This window comes from Pristiophorus japonicus, unplaced genomic scaffold (genome assembly GCF_044704955.1).
Source record: "Pristiophorus japonicus isolate sPriJap1 unplaced genomic scaffold, sPriJap1.hap1 HAP1_SCAFFOLD_1410, whole genome shotgun sequence".
NCBI classification, from domain to species: domain Eukaryota; kingdom Metazoa; phylum Chordata; class Chondrichthyes; family Pristiophoridae; genus Pristiophorus; species Pristiophorus japonicus.
Window position 1 is genome coordinate 1 of NW_027251083.1, and position 20,473 is coordinate 20,473.

At 60.5% G+C, this 20,473-nt stretch overlaps 1 protein-coding gene across 1 annotated transcript; it reads left to right on the forward strand.

The window, feature by feature from the left end:
- Positions 1 to 6: 6 nt before the first annotated feature.
- lin37 (lin-37 DREAM MuvB core complex component) lies at positions 7 to 14,074 on the forward strand. Its single transcript, XM_070870455.1, has 5 exons — positions 7 to 17; positions 159 to 325; positions 6,430 to 6,576; positions 11,523 to 11,596; positions 13,301 to 14,074. Exons 2-5 carry the CDS (start codon positions 170 to 172, stop codon positions 13,380 to 13,382), a joined length of 459 nt encoding a protein of 152 aa, XP_070726556.1. The 5' UTR covers positions 7 to 17; positions 159 to 169; the 3' UTR covers positions 13,383 to 14,074.
- Positions 14,075 to 20,473: the final 6,399 nt, after the last annotated feature.

Genomic DNA, 20,473 nt, shown 5'->3' on the forward strand with positions numbered 1-20,473 from the left:
AGGCCATCAGAGACCCAGTAAGGTTCTGTACCAGCGCGGAAACACGAACGCTCACTCGCACATGCGTGCTCACACACACACACACGCTAACGGCAGGACGGGCCGTGGGGTGGAACGGTGGAGCGTGGGGTGTTGAGTTTCCTGTGTTCTCTCCCCAGATGCCTACACCATGAAGCTGTTTGATCGCAGTGTGGACCTGGCCCAGTTCAGCGAGAACACTCCCCTCTACCCCATCTGCCGGGCTTGGATGAGGAACAACCCCACCCTCCGCGAGGGGGCTCGAACCCCAAGTCCCCAACCACCCCCCGCACTGGAGGATGAAGAGGTAGGTTGTGGGGCGGGGAGGGGAGGGGAGAGAGAGAGACGGGGGTCGGGGAGGGGGGAGAGGGTCGGGGGGGGGGGTGGGGGGGTGAGAGACGGGAGTTGGGGGGGTGGGGAAGAGACTGGGGTCGGGGGGGTGTTGAGACTGGTGTCGGGGGAGGGGGGGTTGAGACTGGGGTGGGGGGGGTGAGAGACTGGGGTCGTGGGGGGGTGGGGGGTTGAGACTGGGGTCGGGGGGGGGGTTGAGAGACGGGTCGGGTGAGAGACTGGGGTCGGGGGATGGGGCTGAGAGACTGGGGTCGTGGAGGAGGTGGGGTGGGAGACTGGGGTCGGGGGGGGTGAGAGACTGGGGTCGTGGGGGGGTGAGAGACTGGGGTCGGGGGGGGGCTGAGAGACTGGGGTCGTGGAGGAGGTGGGGTGGGAGACTGGGGTCGGGGGGGGTGAGAGACTGGGGTCGTGGGGGGGTGAGAGACTGGGGTCGGTGGGGGGGTTGAGACTGGGGTCGGGGGGGGTGAGAGACTGGGGTCGTGGGGGGGTTTGAGAGACGGGTCGGGTGAGAGACTGGGGTCGGGGGGGGGGGCTGAGAGACTGGGGTCGTGGAGGAGGTGGGGTGGGAGACTGGGGTCGTGGGGGGGTGAGAGACTGGGGTCGTGGGGGGGTGAGAGACTGGGGTCGTGGGGGGGTGAGAGACTGGGGTCGGGGGGGGTGAGAGACTGGGGTCGTGGGGGGGTGAGAGACTGGGGTCGTGGGGGGGTTGAGACTGGGGTCGGTGGGGGGGTTGAGACTGGGGTCGTGGGGGGGTTAGAGACTGGGGTCGTGGGGGGGTGAGAGACTGGGGTCGGTGGGGGGGTTGAGACTGGGGTCGTGGGGGGGTGAGAGACTGGGGTCGTGGGGGGGTTAGAGACTGGGGTCGGGGGGGGGTTAGAGACTGGGGTCGTGGGGGGGTTAGAGACTGGGGTCGGGGGGGTGAGAGACTGGGGTCGTGGGGGGGTTAGAGACTGGGGTCGGTGGGGGGGTGAGAGACTGGGGTCGTGGGGGGGTGAGAGACTGGGGTCGTGGGGGGGTGAGAGACTGGGGTCGGTGGGGGGGTGAGAGACTGGGGTCGTGGGGGGGTTAGAGACTGGGGTCGTGGGGGGGTTAGAGACTGGGGTCGGTGGGGAGGTTGGGACTGGGGTCGGGGGGGGTGAGAGACTGGGGTCGGTGGGGGGGTGAGAGACTGGGGTCGGTGGGGGGGTGAGAGACTGGGGTCGGTGGGGGGGTTGAGACTGGGGTCGTGGGGGGGTTAGAGACTGGGGTCGGGGGGGGTGAGAGACTGGGGTCGGTGGGGGGGTGAGAGACTGGGGTCGGGGGGGGGTTAGAGACTGGGGTCGGTGGGGGGGTTGAGACTGGGGTCGGGGGGGGGTGAGAGACTGGGGTCGTGGGGGGGTTAGAGACTGGGGTCGGTGGGGAGGTTGGGACTGGGGTCGGGGGGGGTTAGAGACTGGGGTCGGTGGGGAGGTTGGGACTGGGGTCGTGGGGGGGTTAGAGACTGGGGTCGTGGGGGGGTTAGAGACTGGGGTCGTGGGGGGGTTAGAGACTGGGGTCGTGGGGGGGTTAGAGACTGGGGTCGTGGGGGGGTTAGAGACTGGGGTCGGTGGGGGGGTTGAGACTGGGGTCGGGGGGGGGTGAGAGACTGGGGTCGTGGGGGGGTTAGAGACTGGGGTCGGTGGGGGGGTTGAGACTGGGGTCGGGGGGGGTGAGAGACTGGGGTCGTGGGGGGGTTAGAGACTGGGGTCGGTGGGGGGGTTGAGACTGGGGTCGGGGGGGGGTGAGAGACTGGGGTCGGGGGGGGTTAGAGACTGGGGTCGGGGGGGGGTGAGAGACTGGGGTCGGGGGGGGGTGAGAGACTGGGGTCGGGGGGGTGAGAGACTGGGGTCGGGGGGGGGTGAGAGACTGGGGTCGGGGGGGGGTGAGAGACTGGGGTCGGGGGGGGTGAGAGACTGGGGTCGGGGGGGGTGAGAGACTGGGGTCGGGGGGGTGGGGGGTTTGAGACTGGGGTCGGGGGGGTGGGGGGTTTGAGACTGGGGTCGGGGGGGGGTGAGAGACTGGGGTTGGGGGGGGTGATGGGTTTGAGACTGGGGTCGGGGGGGGTGAGAGACTGGGGTTGGGGGGTCGTGAGAGACTGGGGTCGGGGGGGGTGAGAGACTGGGGTCGGGGGGGGTGAGAGACTGGGGTTGGGGGGGGTGGGGGGTTTGAGACTGGGGTCGGGGGGGGTGAGAGACTGGGGTTGGGGGGGGTGAGAGACTGGGGTCGGGGGGGGGTGAGAGACTGGGGTTGGGGGGGGTGGGGGGTTTGAGACTGGGGTCGGGGGGGGTGAGAGACTGGGGTTGGGGGGGGGTGAGAGACTGGGGTCGGTGGGGGGTTTGAGACTGGGGTTGGGGGGTCGTGAGATACTGGGGTCGGGGGGGTTGGGGGGTTTGAGACTGGGGTCGGGGGGGGTGAGAGACTGGGGTTGGGGGGTCGTGAGAGACTGGGGTCGGGGGGGTGGGGGGTTTGAGACTGGGGTCGGGGGGGGTGAGAGACTGGGGTTGGGGGGTCGTGAGAGACGGGTCGGGGGGGGTGAGAGACTGGGGTCGGGGGGTTGGGGGGTTTGAGACTGGGGTCGGGGGGGGTGAGAGACTGGGGTCGGGGGGGGTGAGAGACTGGGGTTGGGGGGTTTGAGACTGGGGTCGGGGGGGGTGAGAGACTGGGGTTGGGGGGGGTGAGAGACTGGGGTTGGGGGGTCGTGAGAGACTGGGGTCGGGGGGGTGGGGGGTTTGAGACTGGGGTCGGGGGGTCGTGAGAGACTGGGGTCGGGGGGGGTGAGAGACTGGGGTTGGGGGGGGGTGAGAGACTGGGGTTGGGGGGTCGTGAGAGACTGGGGTCGGGGGGGTGGGGGGTTTGAGACTGGGGTCGGGGGGTCGTGAGAGACTGGGGTCGGGGGGGGTGAGAGACTGGGGTCGGGGGGGGTGGGGGGTTTGAGACTGGGGTCGGGGGGGTGGGGGGTTTGAGACTGGGGTCGGGGGGTCGTGAGAGACTGGGGTCGGGGGGGGTGAGAGACTGGGGTCGGGGGGTCGTGAGAGACTGGGGTCGGGGGGGGTGAGAGACTGGGGTTGGGGGGGGGTGAGAGACTGGGGTTGGGGGGTCGTGAGAGACTGGGGTCGGGGGGGTGGGGGGTTTGAGACTGGGGTCGGGGGGTCGTGAGAGACTGGGGTCGGGGGGGGTGAGAGACTGGGGTCGGGGGGGGTGGGGGGTTTGAGACTGGGGTCGGGGGGGTGGGGGGTTTGAGACTGGGGTCGGGGGGTCGTGAGAGACTGGGGTCGGGGGGGGTGAGAGACTGGGGTCGGGGGGTCGTGAGAGACTGGGGTCGGGGGGGTGAGAGACTGGGGTCGGGGGGGTGAGAGACTGGGGTCGGGGGGGTTTGAGACTGGGCTCGGGGGGGGGGTGAGAGACTGGGGTCGGGGGGTCGTGAGAGACTGGGGTCGGGGGGGTGAGAGACTGGGGTCGGGGGGGTGGGGGGTTTGAGACTGGGCTCGGGGGGGGGGTGAGAGACTGGGGTCGGGGGGTCGTGAGAGACTGGGGTCGGGGGGGGTGAGAGACTGGGATCGGGGGGTCGTGAGAGACTGGGGTCGGGGGGTCGTGAGAGACTGGGATCGGGGGGTCGTGAGAGAGTGGGGTCGGGGTGGGTGAGAGACTGGGGTCGGGGGGTCGTGAGAGAGTGGGGTCGGGGTGGGTGAGAGACTGGGGTCGGGGGGTCGTGAGAGACTGGGATCGGGGGGTCGTGAGAGAGTGGGGTCGGGGTGGGTGAGAGACTGGGGTCGGGGGGTCGTGGGGGGATTGAGACTGGGGTCAAGACGAGTCAACGGCTGTGCTCTCTGGCTTTTCATTTTGGACGTGCTTATTTGCAACAGAAAAATGCTGTGATTGGGTCCCCTTGATCACATGACCTGATTGCTGATTGGTCGGTCCCCCTTGTAGGATAAGCCACGCCCAGCAGTTTCTCAGCAATGTGTCATTGGAACCGCCCAGCCCGAGTTCTGAGTGACTTTGCAAAGTGTAATCCCAACCATTCTGACTGCTCACGATGGAGCTCTCCCCTCTCCGCCCAAGTTCGTTGCTTTTCGAAGACTAACCCAAAAGCCCCAGTAGCTGCCAGTCGTCCCTCAGCCAAATGATGCCGGATAAATCAAACGCAGGACGGGAGAATAATGTCAAAAATGTCGTGAAATTTATTGACGCAGTCACGGTACAGGCCCCAATTATGGTTCGAGGGTCTGCGCGTGCGCAGGACAGAGACGGATGGAGTCCAGGACGCGCATGTGCAGATGGACACACTAACAACTGTTGCACATAATCACTCTGTTGCCTTTACATAAGAATTAGGAACAGGAGGAGGCCATCGAGCCCCTCGAGCCTGCTCCGCCATTCAACAAGATCATGGCTGATCTGGCCGTGGACTCAGCTCCATTTACCCGCCCGCTCCCCGTAACCCTTAATTCCCTTATTGGTTAAAAATCTATCTATCTGTGACTTGAATACATTCAATGAGCTAGCCTCAACTGCTTCCTTGGGCAGAGAATTCCACAGATTCACAACCCTCTGAGAGAAGAAATTCCTTCTCAACTTAGTTTTAAATTGGCTCCCCCGTATTTTGAGGCTGTGCCCCCTAGTTCTAGTCTCCCCGACCAGTGGAAACAACCTCTCTGTCTCTATCTTGTCTATCCCTTTCATTATTTTAAATGTTTCTATAAGATCACCCCTCATCCTTCTGAACTCCAACGAGTAAAGACCCAGTCTACTCAATCTATCATCATAAGGTAACCCCCTCATCTCCGGAATCAGCCTAGTGAATTGTCTCTGTACCCTCTCCAAAGCCAGTATATCTTTCCTTAAGTAAGGCGACCAAAACTGCACGCAGTACTCCAGGTGCGGCCTCACCAATACCCTGTACAGTTGCAGCAGGACCTCCCTGCTTTTGTACTCCATCCCTCTCGCAATGAAGGCCAACATCCCATTCGCCTTCCTGATTACCCGCTGCACCTGCAAACTAACTTTTTGGGATTCAGTCCGCTTTGTTTAAGCATAGTACGCTCGTTTGAGACACTACTTCCTCACCCTCAATCTGTATTACAAATTCAACCTGTGATCACTCATTCCGAGAGGATCTTTTACGAGGAGATCGTTTATTATTCCTCTCATTACACAGGACCAGATCCAAAATGGCTTGCTCCCTTGTAGGTTCTGTAACATACTGTTCTAAGAAACAATCCCATATGCATTCTGTGAATTCCTCCTCCAGGCTACCCCCTGCGATTTGATTTGACCAATCGATATGTAGGTTAAAATCCCCCATAACTACTGCCGTTCCTTTTTCACATGCCTCCATTATTTCCTTGATTATTGCCCGCCCCACCGTGAAGTTATTATTTGGGGGCCTATAAACTACGCCCACCAGTGACTTTTTCCCCTTACTATCTCTAATCTCTACCCACAATGAATCAACATTTTGTTCATTGGAGCCAATATCATCCCTCACAACTGCCCTGATATCATCCTTTATTAACAGAGCTACCCCACCTCCTTTCCCTTCTTGTCTATCTTTCCGAATCGTCAGATACCCCTGTATGTTTAATTCCCAGTCTTGGCCACCCTGCAACCACGTTTCTGTAATGGCCACCAAATCATACCCATTTGTAATGATTTGTGCCGTCAACTCATTTACTTTATTTCGAATGCTGCGTGCGTTTAGGTAGAGTGTTTTAATACTAGTTTTTAAACCATGATTTTTAGTTTTGACCCCTCCTGCAGCCCCTTTATATTCATACATATTGTCCCTTCCTATCACCTTGTGGTTTACACTTACCCCAGTGCTACTCTGCTCTGTTGCCTCCTGCCTTTTGCATTCTTTCTTGGGGTCCTGTTCATCTGCACTCTCACCCACTCTAACTAGCTCAGAGAATTGTCCAGTTGTGTGCTGTGGGCCCCAGTGAGCCAGGACAGGGGCCGAGTCTGCCCACTCGCTCTGAGGGACATGCTCCAGATTGTGCCGGCTCAGTCTGATCGCTGATTGGGGCTTTTTTGCTTTCCCAGGTTGCCGAGGTGATGAATGGAAAGTGTCATGACATTTACAGACTCCCGCAACCGATCCCCTGCCCGCTGAACACAGGAGGGCAGCCCGTCAGTACGCGCATTCCCTCTCCACTGCCTCCCTCGGAGAAACCGCTGGACATCAACATGGTAAAGTCCCCACCCAGCGCGTCTGATTTCCCCCGCACGGTGAGGGGACACGGGTCTGTGTCTGTGTGATTCCCCCGCACGGTGACGGGACACGGGTCTGTGTCTGTGATTCCCCCCGCACGGTGAGGGGACGTGGGTCTGTGTCTGTGTGATTCCCCCGCACGGTGACGGGACACGGGTCTGTGTCTGTGTGATTCCCCCGCACGGTGAGGGGACACGGGTCTGTGTCTGTGTGATTCCCCCGCACGGTGACGGGACGTGGGTCTGTGTCTGTGTGATTCCCCCGCACGGTGAGGGGACACGGGTCTGTGTCTGTGTGATTCCCCCGCACGGTGACGGGACACGGGTCTGTGTCTGTGTGATTCCCCCGCACGGTGAGGGGACACGGGTCTGTGTCTGTGTGATTCCCCCGCACGGTGACGGGACACGGGTCTGTGTCTGTGATTCCCCCGCACGGTGATGGGACACGGGTCTGTGTCTGTGATTCCCCCGCACGGTGAGGGACACGGGTCTGTGTCTGTGATTCCCCGCACGGTGACGGGACGTGGGTCTGTGTCTGTGTGATTCCCCCGCACGGTGAGGGGACACGGGTCTGTGTCTGTGTGATTCCCCCGCACGGTGACGGGACACGGGTCTGTGTCTGTGTGATTCCCCCGCACGGTGACGGGACACGGGTCTGTGTCTGTGTGATTCCCCCCGCACGGTGACGGGACACGGGTCTGTGTCTGTGATTCCCCCGCACGGTGACGGGACGTGGGTCTGTGTCTGTGATTCCCCCCGCACGGTGACGGGACACGGGTCTGTGTCTGTGTGATTCCCCCGCACGGTGACGGGACGTGGGTCTGTGTCTGTGTGATTCCCCCGCACGGTGACGGGACGCGGGTCTGTGTCTGTGATTCCCCCCGCACGGTGACGGGACGTGGGTCTGTGTCTGTGATTCCCCCCGCACGGTGACAGGACACGGGTCTGTGTCTGTGTGATTCCCCCGCACGGTGACGGGACACGGGTCTGTGTCTGTGATTCCCCCGCACGGTGAGGGACACGGGTCTGTGTCTGTGATTCCCCCGCACGGTGAGGGACACGGGTCTGTGTCTGTGATTCCCCCGCACAGTGACGGGACGTGGGTCTGTGTCTGTGTGATTCCCCCGCACGGTGACGGGACACGGGTCTGTGTCTGTGATTCCCCCGCACGGTGACGGGACACGGGTCTGTGTCTGTGATTCCCCCGCACGGTGAGGGACACGGGTCTGTGTCTGTGATTCCCCCCCGCACGATGATGGGACGTGGGTCTGTGTCTGTGTGATTCCCGCGCACGGTGACGGGACACGGGTCTGTGTCTGTGATTCCCCCCGCACGGTGACGGGACACGGGTCTGTGTCTGTGTGATTCCCCCGCACAGTGAGAGACACGGGTCTGTGTCTGTGTGATTCCCCCCGCACGGTGACGGGACGTGGGTCTGTGTCTGTGATTCCCCCCCGCACGGTGACGGGACGTGGGTCTGTGTCTGTGATTCCCCCCCGCACGGTGACGGGACACGGGTCTGTGTCTGTGTGATTCCCCCCGCACGGTGACGGGACACGGGTCTGTGTCTGTGATTCCCCCGCACGGTGACGGGACACGGGTCTGTGTCTGTGTGATTCCCCCGCACGGTGACGGGACACGGGTCTGTGTCTGTGTGATTCCCCCCGCACGGTGAGGGACGTGGGTCTGTGTCTGTGTGATTCCCCCGCACGGTGACGGGACACGGGTCTGTGTCTGTGATTCCCCCGCACGGTGACGGGACACGGGTCTGTGTCTGTGTGATTCCCCCCGCACGGTGAGGGACACGAGTCTGTGTCTGTGTGATTCCCCCGCACGGTGACGGGACACGGGTCTGTGTCTGTGTGATTCCCCCGCACGGTGAGGGACACGAGTCTGTGTCTGTGTGATTCCCCCGCACGGTGACGGGACACGGGTCTGTGTCTGTGTGATTCCCCCGCACGGTGAGGGACACGAGTCTGTGTCTGTGTGATTCCCCCGCACGGTGACGGGACGTGGGTCTGTGTCTGTGTGATTCCCCCCGCACGGTGACGGGACGTGGGTCTGTGTCTGTGTGATTCCCCCGCACGGTGACGGGACGTGGGTCTGTGTCTGTGTGATTCCCCCCGCACGGTGACGGGACACGGGTCTGTGTCTGTGATTCCCCCGCACGGTGACGGGACGTGGGTCTGTGTCTGTGATTCCCCCGCACGGTGACGGGACGTGGGTCTGTGTCTGTGTGATTCCCCCCGCACGGTGACGGGACACGGGTCTGTGTCTGTGATTCCCCCCGCACGGTGACGGGACACGGGTCTGTGTCTGTGTGATTCCCCCGCACGGTGACGGGACACGGGTCTGTGTCTGTGATTCCCCCGCACGGTGACGGGACGTGGGTCTGTGTCTGTGTGATTCCCCCGCACGGTGACGGGACACGGGTCTGTGTCTGTGATTCCCCCGCACGGTGACGGGACGTGGGTCTGTGTCTGTGTGATTCCCCCGCACGGTGACGGGACGTGGGTCTGTGTCTGTGTGATTCCCCCGCACGGTGACGGGACGTGGGTCTGTGTCTGTGATTCCCCCCGCACGGTGACGGGACACGGGTCTGTGTCTGTGATTCCCCCGCACGGTGATGGGACACGGGTCTGTGTCTGTGTGATTCCCCCCGCACGGTGATGGGACACGGGTCTGTGTCTGTGATTCCCCCGCACGGTGATGGGACACGGGTCTGTGTCTGTGATTCCCCCGCACGGTGATGGGACACGGGTCTGTGTCTGTGATTCCCCCCGCACGGTGACGGGACGTGGGTCTGTGTCTGTGATTCCCCCGCACGGTGATGGGACACGGGTCTGTGTCTGTGTGATTCCCCCCGCACGGTGACGGGACACGGGTCTGTGTCTGTGTGATTCCCCCGCACGGTGACGGGACGTGGGTCTGTGTCTGTGATTCCCCCCGCACGGTGACGGGACACGGGTCTGTGTCTGTGATTCCCCCGCACGGTGACGGGACGTGGGTCTGTGTCTGTGATTCCCCCGCACGGTGAGGGGACACGGGTCTGTGTCTGTGTGATTCCCCCCGCACGGTGACGGGACGTAGGTCTGTGTCTGTGTGATTCCCCCCGCACGGTGACGGGACGTGGGTCTGTGTCTGTGTGATTCCCCCCGCACGGTGACGGGACGTGGGTCTGTGTCTGTGTGATTCCCCCGCACGGTGACGGGACGTGGGTCTGTGTCTGTGATTCCCCCCGCACGGTGACGGGACGTGGGTCTGTGTCTGTGTGATTCCCCCCGCACGGTGACGGGACGTGGGTCTGTGTCTGTGTGATTCCCCCGCACGGTGACGGGACGTGGGTCTGTGTCTGTGTGATTCCCCCCGCACGGTGACGGGACGTGGGTCTGTGTCTGTGTGATTTCCCCCGCATGGTGACGGGACGTGGGTCTGTGTCTGTGATTCCCCCGCACGGTGACGGGACGTGGGTCTGTGTCTGTGATTCCCCCGCACGGTGATGGGACACGGGTCTGTGTCTGTGTGATTCCCCCGCACGGTGACGGGACGTGGGTCTGTGTCTGTGTGATTCCCCCGCACGGTGACGGGACGTGGGTCTGTGTCTGTGTGATTCCCCCGCACGGTGACGGGACGTGGGTCTGTGTCTGTGTGATTCCCCCCCGCACGGTGAGGGGACACGGGTCTGTGTCTGTGTGATTCCCCCCGCACGGTGACGGGACACGGGTCTGTGTCTGTGTGATTCCCCCCGCACGGTGACGGGACACGGGTCTGTGTCTGTGTGATTCCCCCCGCACGGTGACGGGACGTGGGTCTGTGTCTGTGTGATTCCCCCGCACGGTGACGGGACGTGGGTCTGTGTCTGTGATTCCCCCGCACGGTGACGGGACGTGGGTCTGTGTCTGTGATTCCCCCCGCACGGTGACGGGACGTGGGTCTGTGTCTGTGATTCCCCCCGCACGGTGACGGGACGTGGGTCTGTGTCTGTGATTCCCCCCGCACGGTGACAGGACACGGGTCTGTGTCTGTGATTCCCCCCGCACGGTGACGGGACGTGGGTCTGTGTCTGTGTGATTCCCCCCGCACGGTGAGGGACACGGGTCTGTGTCTGTGATTCCCCCGCACGGTGACGGGACGTGGGTCTGTGTCTGTGTGATTCCCCCCGCACGGTGACGGGACACGGGTCTGTGTCTGTGATTCCCCCGCACGGTGACGGGACGTGGGTCTGTGTCTGTGATTCCCCCGCACGGTGACGGGACGTGGGTCTGTGTCTGTGTGATTCCCCCCGCACGGTGACGGGACACGGGTCTGTGTCTGTGATTCCCCCGCACGGTGACGGGACACGGGTCTGTGTCTGTGTGATTCCCCCGCACGGTGACGGGACACGGGTCTGTGTCTGTGATTCCCCCCGCACGGTGACGGGACACGGGTCTGTGTCTGTGTGATTCCCCCGCACGGTGACGGGACGTGGGTCTGTGTCTGTGTGATTCCCCCGCACGGTGACGGGACACGGGTCTGTGTCTGTGATTCCCCCCGCACGGTGACGGGATGTGGGTCTGTGTCTGTGATTCCCCCCGCACGGTGACGGGATGTGGGTCTGTGTCTGTGATTCCCCCGCACGGTGAGGGACGCGGGTCCACCTGGGGCAACGAACTACCCTCCCCATCCAACCGGCAGATTAACTGACCATTCACCTCACCGCTGTGTGTAGCCTCTTGCTGTGCGTGAGTGTTTGACCAATCCCGTTCCCCCACCCGGGGCCTGTTATTCACGTGTGAGCCCAGACACTATGGGTGGGATATTGGACTATGGCGGGAATCACTGTTGAGCCGGCCCCACCCTGTTCTGTGGGGCTCAGTACCGGTCTGGGCAGCTTGATCCAGCCGTGGGACACCTCCTGACGGCGTTTCCCGTGTGTTTCCTTCCAGTGCCACACCGCAGGCTCAGGCGTCGCCACCCTGCTCTACAACCACATGGACCGCTGGAAGAAAATCCGACAGAGGTGAGCGAGCTCCTTCCCCAACGCCAGCCCTCGAGCACCGCTACCCCGGGGCAACTCTCCCTTTCACCCTCTCAGTCCCCGTCACATCAGTATCACGCTGGGCCAATAACACCCACAGTAACTTCCCCACAACCCAGTAACTCCCACTGTACACAATCCCAATGGACCCAAACCCCTTCCCATTCACTCCCACTGTACACAATCCCAATGGACCCAAACCCCTTCCCATTCACCCCCACTGTACACAATCCCAATGGATCCAAACCCCTTCCCATTCACTCCCACTGTACACAATCCCAATGGACCCAAACCCCTTCCCATTCACCCCCACTGTACACAATCCCAATGGATCCAAACCCCTTCCCATTCACTCCCACTGTACACAATCCCAATGGACCCAAACCCCTTCCCAGTCACCCCCACTGTACACAATCCCAATGGATCCAAACCCCTTCCCATTCACTCCCACTGTACACAATCCCAATGGATCCAAACCCCTTCCCATTCACTCCCAATGTACACAATCCCAATAGACCCAAACCCCTTCCCATTCAATCCCACTGTACACAATCCCAATGGATCCAAACCCCTTCCCATTCACTCCCAATGTACACAATCCCAATAGACCCAAACCCCTTCCCATTCACTCCCAATGTACACAATCCCGATGGACCCAAACCCCTTCCCATTCAATCCCAATGGACCCAATCCCCTTCCCATTCACTCCCACTGTACACAATCCCAATGGACCCAAACCCCTTCCCATTCACTCCCACTGTACACAATCCCAATGGACCCAAACCCCTTCCCATTCACTCCCTCCGTACACAATCCCAATGGACCCAAACCCCTTCTCATTCACTCCCTCCGTACACAATCCCAATGGACCCAAACCCCTTCCCATTCACTCGCAATGTACACAATCCCAATGGACCCAAACCTCTTCCCATTCACTCCCTCCATACACAATCCCGATGGACCCAAACCCCTTCCCATTCAATCCCAATGGACCCAATCCCCTTCCCATTCACTCCCACTGTACACAATCCCAATGGACCCAAACCCCTTCCCATTCACTCCCACTGTACACAATCCCAATGGACCCAAACCCCTTCCCATTCACTCCCTCCAGACACAATCCCGATGGACCCAAACCCCTTCCCATTCAATCCCAATGGACCCAATCCCCTTCCCATTCACTCCCACTGTACACAATCCCAATGGACCCAAACCCCTTCCCATTCACTCCCACTGTACACAATCCCAATGGACCCAAACCCCTTCCCATTCACTCCCTCCGTACACAATCCCAATGGACCCAAACCCCTTCTCATTCACTCCCTCCGTACACAATCCCAATGGACCCAAACCCCTTCCCATTCACTCGCAATGTACACAATCCCAATGGACCCAAACCCCTTCCCATTCACTCCCTCCATACACAATCCCAATGGACCCAAACCCCTTCCCATTCACTCCCTCCGTACACAATCCCAATGGACCCAAACCCCTTCTCATTCACTCCCTCCGTACACAATCCCAATGGACCCAAACCCCTTCCCATTCACTCCCTCCGTACACAATCCCAATGGACCCAATCCCCTTCCCATTCACTCCCACTGTACACAATCCCCTTCCCATTCGATCCCTCACTCTGTCTGCCGATGTCTCGCTCACTCGCTCTCTGCCCTTGTCCCGCTGTAGGTGGAAGGAATCCTCGCACAGGAACCAGCATCGCTACACGGACAGCATGCGTATCCTGAAGGAGATGTTTGAGCGGCAGTGAGAGCAGTGGACCAGTGATGGAGATTTGCGGTGAGCAAACTCACCCCCCCGACCTGGGACTCTCACCCAGGGCGTGGAGTGTCGCTCTGACCCAGACCCCAGCTCGCCCGCCCGCCCGCTGGGTGCAGAGTGAGTGATCTGGGCTGGGGAGGTCTGAGCCCTGAGCCGACGGCGAGTGTCAGTGACCCTGGGTTCCTGCCCCTGATCACTGTCTGCCTCCCACCCGGTGCACTGAGTGTGTGTGATTTGTCATGTCGATGTGCGAGTGTACAGATACAGACCGTCGGGACACTGGCTGACCGAGTCTGGGTCTCGATCGCTCCAGCGACCACAGACACCGACACGAGCTGTGGGCCACTCGCTGTCAGTGCCGCGCTGGGGAGTGAAGCTGGAACCAAGCTCTCTGTCACACTGCCGACGCCTTCCCCTTGAACCAATCCCACCAGCCCTCGCGACCAAAGGCCAGCGTCTTATCCGGGAGTGGGTGCAGCACACACTTCACGTGGACACGGCATTAGTCACGACCCCCTCACTGGGCTCGAGTCCGAGGGTTTATGGTGGCAGTCGCCCTCTCTGACAGCGGTGCTCCTCAGACTGTCTGTTGCCTTCTCGCCGTGTCTTGTTTGTATTTGTACATGTAGTGTTGTCACTTTGGAGAATAAAACTTTCACCTGCGGGTGTGTGTGTAGAATACTCGATCCGGTCCTGGTCTGACACGCCTCACTCTCCGGCCAAATAAAAACAGACTTGCTTCTCAAAATACGTCGGAATCAACTCCGCCCTCTGTTAAACCAGCCAGGGTTCCTGATCACTGCCCAGTGACCTCTGGGTTAGAGAGAGGGGAAATCAGCCAGGGTTCCTGCTCCTGATCACTGCCCAGTGACCCCTGGGTTAGAGAGAGGGGAAATCAGTCAGGGTTCCTGCTCCTGATCACTGCCCAGTGACCCCTGGGTTAGAGAGAGAGGGGAAATCAGCCAGGGTTCCTGCTCCTGATCACTGCCCAGTGACCCCTGGGTTAGAGAGAGGGGAAATCAGCCAGGGTTCCTGCTCCTGATCACTGCCCAGTGACCCCTGGGTTAGAGAAAGAGGGGAAATCAGTCAGGGTTCCTGCTCCTGATCACTGCCCAGTGACCCCTGGGTTAGAGAGAGGGGAAATCAGTCAGGGTTCCTGCTCCTGATCACTGCCCAGTGACCCCTGGGTTAGAGAGAGGGGAAATCAGCCAGGGTTCCTGCTCCTGATCACTGCCCAGTGACCCCTGGGTTAGAGAGGGGAAATCAGCCAGGGTTCCTGCTCCTGATCACTGCCCAGTGACCCCTGGGTTAGAGAAAGAGGGGAAATCAGTCAGGGTTCCTGCTCCTGATCACTGCCCAGTGACCCCTGGGTTAGAGAGAGGGGAAATCAGCCAGGGTTCCTGCTCCTGATCACTGCCCAGTGACCCCTGGGTTAGAGAGAGGGGAAATCAGCCAGGGTTCCTGCTCCTGATCACTGCCCAGTGACCCCTGGGTTAGAGAGAGGGGAAATCAGCCAGGGTTCCTGTTCATGATCACTGCCCAGTGACCCCTGGGTTAGAGACAGAGGGGAAATCAGCCAGGGTTCCTGCTCGTAATCACCGCCCAGTGATCCCTGGGTTAGAGAGAGAGAAAATCAGCCAGGGTTCCTGCTCCTGATCACTGCCCAGTGACCGCTGGGTAAGAGAGAGAGGGGAAATCAGCCAGGGTTACCTGCTCCTGATCACTGCCCAGTAACCCCTGGGTTAGAGAGAGGGGGAAATCAGCCAGGGCTCCTGCTCCTGATCACTGCCCAGTGACCCCTGGGTTAGAGAGAGAGGGGAAATCAGCCAGGGTTCCTGTTCATGATCACTGCCCAGTGACCCCTGGGTTAGAGACAGAGGGGAAATCAGCCAGGGTTCCTGCTTGTAATCACCGCCCAGTGATCCCTGGGTTAGAGAGAGAGGAAATCAGCCAGGGTTCCTGCTCCTGATCACTGCCCAGTGACCGCTGGGTAAGAGAGAGAGGGGAAATCAGCCAGGGTTACCTGCTCCTGATCACTGCCCAGTAACCCCTGGGTTAGAGAGAGGGGGAAATCAGCCAGGGTTCCTGCTCCTGATCACTGCCCAGTGACCCCTGGGTTAGAGAGAGAGGGGAAATCAGCCAGGGTTCCTGCTCCTGATCACTGCCCAGTGGCCCCTGGGTTAGAGAGAGAGGGGAAATCAGCCAGGGTTCCTGCTCCTGATCACTGCCCAGTGACCTCTGAGTTAGAGAGAGAGGAAATCAGCCAGGGGTCCTGCTCCTGATCACTGCCCAGTGACCCCTGGGTTAGAGAGAGGGGAAATCAGCCAGGGTTCCTGCTCCTGATCACTGCCCAGTGACCCCTGGGTTAGAGAGAGAGGGGAAATCAGCCAGGGTTCCTGTTCATGATCACTGCCCAGTGACCCCTGGGTTAGCGACAGAGGGGAAATCAGCCAGGGGTTCCTGCTCGTAATCACCGCCCAGTGATCCCTGGGTTAGAGAGAGAGAAAATCAGCCAGGGTTCCTGCTCCTGATCACTGCCCAGTGACCGCTGGGTAAGAGAGAGAGGGGAAATCAGCCAGGGTTACCTGCTCCTGATCACTGCCCAGTAACCCCTGGGTTAGAGAGAGGGGGAAATCAGCCAGGGTTCCTGCTCCTGATCACTGCCCAGTGACCCCTGGGTTAGAGAGAGAGGGGAAATCAGCCAGGGTTCCTGTTCATGATCACTGCCCAGTGACCCCTGGGTTAGAGACAGAGGGGAAATCAGCCAGGGTTCCTGCTTGTAATCACCGCCCAGTGATCCCTGGGTTAGAGAGAGAGGAAATCAGCCAGGGTTCCTGCTCCTGATCACTGCCCAGTGACCGCTGGGTAAGAGAGAGAGGGGAAATCAGCCAGGGTTACCTGCTCCTGATCACTGCCCAGTAACCCCTGGGTTAGAGAGAGGGGGAAATCAGCCAGGGTTCCTGCTCCTGATCACTGCCCAGTGACCCCTGGGTTAGAGAGAGAGGGGAAATCAGCCAGGGTTCCTGCTCCTGATCACTGCCCAGTGGCCCCTGGGTTAGAGAGAGAGGAGAAATCAGCCAGGGTTCCTGCTCCTGATCACTGCCCAGTGACCCCTGAGTTAGAGAGAGAGGAAATCAGCCAGGGGTCCTGCTCCTGATCACTGCCCAGTGACCCCTGGGTTAGAGAGAGGGGAAATCAGCCAGGGTTCCTGCTCCTGATCACTGCCCAGTGACCCCTGGGTTAGAGAGGGGAAATCAGCCAGGGTTCCTGCTCCTGATCACTGCCCAGTGACCCCTGGGTTAGAGAGAGAGGAGAAATCAGCCAGGGTTCCTGTTCATGATCACTGCCCAGTGACCCCTGGGTTAGAGACAGAGGGGAAATCAGCCAGGGTTCCTGCTCGTAATCACCGCCCAGTGATCCCTGGGTGAGAGAGAGAGGAAATCAGCCAGGGTTCCTGCTCCTGATCACTGCCCAGTGACCGCTGGGTTAGAGAGATAGGGGAAATCAGCCAGGGTTCCTGCTCCTGATCACTGCCCAGTGACCCCTGGGTTAGAGAGAGAGGAAATCAGCCAGGGATCCTGCTCCCGATCACTGCCCAGTGACCCCTGGGTTAGAGAGAGGAAATGAGCCAGGGTTCCTGCTCCTGATCACTGCCCAGTGACCCCTGGGTTAGAGAAAGAGGGGAAATCAGCCAGGGTTCCTGCTCCTGGTCACTGCCCAGTGACCCCTGGGTTAGAGAGAGGGGAAATCAGCCAGGGTTCCTGCTCCTGATCACTGCCCAGTGACCCCTGGGTTAGAGAGAGAGGGGAAATCAGCCAGGGTTCCTGCTCCTGATCACTGCCCAGTGAGCGCTGGGTAAGAGAGAGAGGGGAAATCAGCCAGGGTTCCTGCTCCTGATCACTGCCCAGTGACCCCTGGGTGAGAGAGAGGGGGAAATCAGCCAGGGTTCCTGCTCCTGATCACTGCCCAGTGACCCCTGGATTAGAGAGAGGGGAAATCAGCCAGGGTTCCTGCTCCTGATCACCGCCCAGTGATCCCTGGGTTAGAGAGGGGAAATCAGCCAGGGTTCCTGCTCCTGATCCCCGCCCAGTGACCCCTGGGTTAGAGAGGAAATCAGCCAGGGTTCCTGCTCCTGATCACTGCCCAGTGACCCCTGGATTAGAGAGAGGGGAAATCATCCAGGGTTCCTGCTCCTGATCACTGCCCAGTGATCCCTGGGTTAGAGAGGGGAAATCAGCCAAGGTTCCTGCTCCTGATCACTGCCCAATGACCCCTAGATTAGAGAGGAAATCAGCCAGTGTTCCTGCTCCTGATCCCTGCCCAGTGACCCCTGGGTTAGAGAGAGAGTGGAAATCAGCCAGGGTTCCTTCTCCTGATCACTGCCCAGTGACCCCTGGGTGAGAGAGAGGGGAAATCAGCCAGGGTCCCTGCTCCTGATCCCTGCCCAGTGACCCCTGGGTTAGAGAAAGGGGAAATCAGCCAGGGTTCCTGCTCCTGTTCACTGCCCAGTGACCCCTGGGTTAGAGAGAGGGAAATCAGCCAGGGCTCCTGCTCCTGATCACTGCCCAGTGACCCCTGGGTTAGAGAGAGAGGGGAAATCAGCCAGGGTTCCTGATCACTGCCCAGTGACCCCTGGGTGAGAGAGAGGGGAAATCAGCCAGGGTTCCTGCTCCTGATCACTGCCCAGTGACCCCTGGCTTAGAGGGGAAATCAGCCAGGGTCCCTGCTCCTGATCCCTGCCCAGTGACCCCTGGTTTAGAGAGAGAGGTGAAACCAGCCAGGGGGTCCCTGCTCCTGATCCCTGCCCAGTGACCCCTGGTTCAGAGAGAGAGGTGAAATCAGCCAGGGTTCCTGCTCCTGATCACTGCCCAGTGACCCCTGGGTTGGAGAGAGAGGGGAAATCAGCCAGGGTTCCTGCTCCTGATCACTGCCCAGTGACCCCTGGGTTAGAGAGAGAGGGGAAATCAGCCAGGGTTCCTGCTCCTGATCACTGCCCAGTGACCCCTGGGTTAGAGAGAGAGGGGAAATCAGCCAGGGTTCCTGATCACTGCCCAGTGACCCCTGGGTTGGAGAGAGGGGAAATCAGCCAGGGTTCCTGCTCCTGATCACTGCCCAGTGACCCCTGGGTTAGAGAGGGGAAATCAGCCAGGGTTCCTGCTCCTGATCACTGCCCACTGACCTCTGGGTTAGAGAGATAGGGGAAATCAGCCAGTATTCCTGCTCCTGATCACTGCCCAGTGATCCCTGGGTTAGAGAGAGAGGGGAAATCAGCCAGGGTTCCTGCTCCTGATCACTGCCCAGTGACCCCTGGGTAAGAGAGAGGGGAAATCAGCCAGGGTTCCTGCTCCTGATCAGTGCCCAGTGACACCAGGGTTAGAGAGAGAGGGGAAATCAGCCAGGGTTCCTGCTCCTGATCACTGCCCAGTGACCCCTGGGTTAGAGAGAGGGGAAATCAGCCAGGGTTCCTGCTCCTGATCACTGCCCAGTGACCTCTGGGTTAGAGAGAGAGGGGAAATCAGCCAGTATTCCTGCTCCTGATCACTGCCCAGTGATCCCTGGGTTAGAGAGAGAGGGGAAATCAGCCATGGTTCCTGCTCCTGATCACTGCCCAGTGACCCCTGGCTTAGAGGGGAAATCAGCCAGGGTCCCTGCTCCTGATCCCTGCCCAGTGACCCCTGGTTTAGAGAGAGAGGTGAAATCAGCCAGGGGGTCCCTGCTCCTGATCCCTGCCCAGTGACCCCTGGTTCAGAGAGAGAGGTGAAATCAGCCAGGGTTCCTGCTCCTGATCACTGCCCAGTGACCCCTGGGTTGGAGAGAGAGGGGAAATCAGCCAGGGTTCCTGCTCCTGATCACTGCCCAGTGACCCCTGGGTTGGAGAGAGAGGGGAAATCAGCCAGGGTTCCTGCTCCTGATCACTGCCCAGTGACCCCTGGGTTAGAGAAAGGGGAAATCAGCCAGGGTTCCTGCTCCTGATCACTGCCCAGTGATCCCTGGGTTAGAGAGGGGAAATCAGCCAGGGTTCCTGCTCCTGATCACAGCCCAGTGACCCCTGGGTTAGAGAGAGAGGGGAAATCAGCCAGAGTTCCTGCTCCTGATCCTCGCCCAGTGACCCCTGGGTTAGAGAGAGGAAATCAGCCAGGGTTCCTTCTCCTGATCACTGCCCAGTGACCCCTGGGTTAGAGAGAGGGGGAAATCAGCCAGGGTTCCTGCTCCTGATCACCGCCCAGTGGCCCCCTGGGTGAGAGAGAGGGGAAATCAGCCAGGGTTCCTGCTCCTGATCACTGCCCAGTGACCCCTGGGTTAGAGAGAGAGGGGAAATCAGCCAGGGTTCCTGCTCCTGATCACTGCCCAGTGACCCCTGGGTTAGAGAGAGAGGGGAAATCAGCCAGGGTTCCTGATCACTGCCCAGTGACCCCTGGGTTGGAGAGAGGGGAAATCAGCCAGGGTTCCTGCTCCTGATCACTGCCCAGTGATCCCTGGGTTAGAGAGAGAGGGGAAATCAGCCAGGGTTCCTGCTCCTGATCACTGCCCAGTGACCCCTGGGTTAGAGAGAGGGGAAATCAGCCAGGGTTCTTGCTCCTGATCAGTGCCCAGTGACACCAGGGTTAGAGAGAGAGGGGAAATCAGCCAGGGTTCCTGCTCCTGATCACTGCCCAGTGACCCCTGGGTTAGAGAGAGGGGAAATCAGCCAGGGTCCCTGCTCCAGATCCCTGCCCAGTGACCCCTGGGTTAGAGAAAGGGGAAATCAGCCAGGGTTCCTGCTCCTGTTCACTGCCCAGTGACCCCTGGGTTAGAGAGAGGGGAAATCAGCCAGGGTTCCTGCTCCTGATCACTGCCCAGTGACCCCTGGGTTAGAGAGAGGGAAATCAGCCAGGGTTCCTGCTCCTGTTCACTGCCCAGTGACCCCTGGGTTAGAGAGAGGGGAAATCAGCCAGGGTTCCTGCTCCTGATCATTGCCCAGTGACCCCTGGGTTAGAGAGAGGGAAATCAGCCAGGGTTCCTGCTCCTGATCACTGCCCAGTGACCCCTGGGTTAGAGAGAGGGAAATCAGCCAGGGTTCCTGCTCCTGATCATTGCCCA